The 530-nt window shown below is 32.3% G+C and overlaps 1 protein-coding gene across 1 annotated transcript; it reads right to left on the bottom strand.

The window, feature by feature from the left end:
* Window positions 1-6: 6 nt before the first annotated feature.
* Window positions 7-510, bottom strand: LOC117102196. Its single transcript, XM_033242414.1, has 2 exons — window positions 389-510; window positions 7-296 (listed from the first exon to the last, which is right to left on the bottom strand). Exons 1-2 carry the CDS (start codon window positions 468-470, stop codon window positions 67-69), a joined length of 312 nt encoding a protein of 103 aa, XP_033098305.1. The 5' UTR covers window positions 471-510; the 3' UTR covers window positions 7-66.
* Window positions 511-530: the final 20 nt, after the last annotated feature.

Genomic DNA, 530 nt, shown 5'->3' with positions numbered 1-530 from the left:
AATATGAAATGTAATATTTTGTTTATTTTATTTTATTTCACATTGAATTACTTTTTCAAATTTACATTACTGTAAACAATTGCTTACCAAATCCTTGATTTGTTGTTCTTTCAGAGTGATTTGATGGCCAATATCAGCAATTACTTTTGCATCATGTACATTTAGAACAAGGCACCTGGACAATTCATTGTGCAACTCATCTACTTTTTCACTTAAAGACTGGATTGTTTGTTCACATGAACTGCGATGTTCTGCAGCTTCTACAACTCTCTTCTCAAATTCTGCAAGATGTTGCCCTGAAAATGTTCAAAACAATTACAGTTTGTAATTAACTTTTGGATTAAATATTTGTTATTGAAATATGAAATGGTCATCTGAAAATGGTTACCAGATGGAAGTGAAGCATCCTGTCGCATGTTGAATATTAGTAGATCAAGGTCATGAATGCTTTTCTCTAACATATCAAACATCTTCTTAAAGAGACCGAGCGAAATATGCAGAGCTGGAATTGTCACCTAAAAATCATAGGG

Source organism: Anneissia japonica, unplaced genomic scaffold (assembly GCF_011630105.1).
Source record: "Anneissia japonica isolate Jap-2015-1 unplaced genomic scaffold, ASM1163010v1 scaffold207355_len530_cov105, whole genome shotgun sequence".
NCBI lineage: Eukaryota > Metazoa > Echinodermata > Crinoidea > Comatulida > Comatulidae > Anneissia > Anneissia japonica.
The sequence above is the reverse complement of the archived record's forward strand: the minus strand, read 5'-3'. Positions and strand labels throughout refer to the sequence as shown.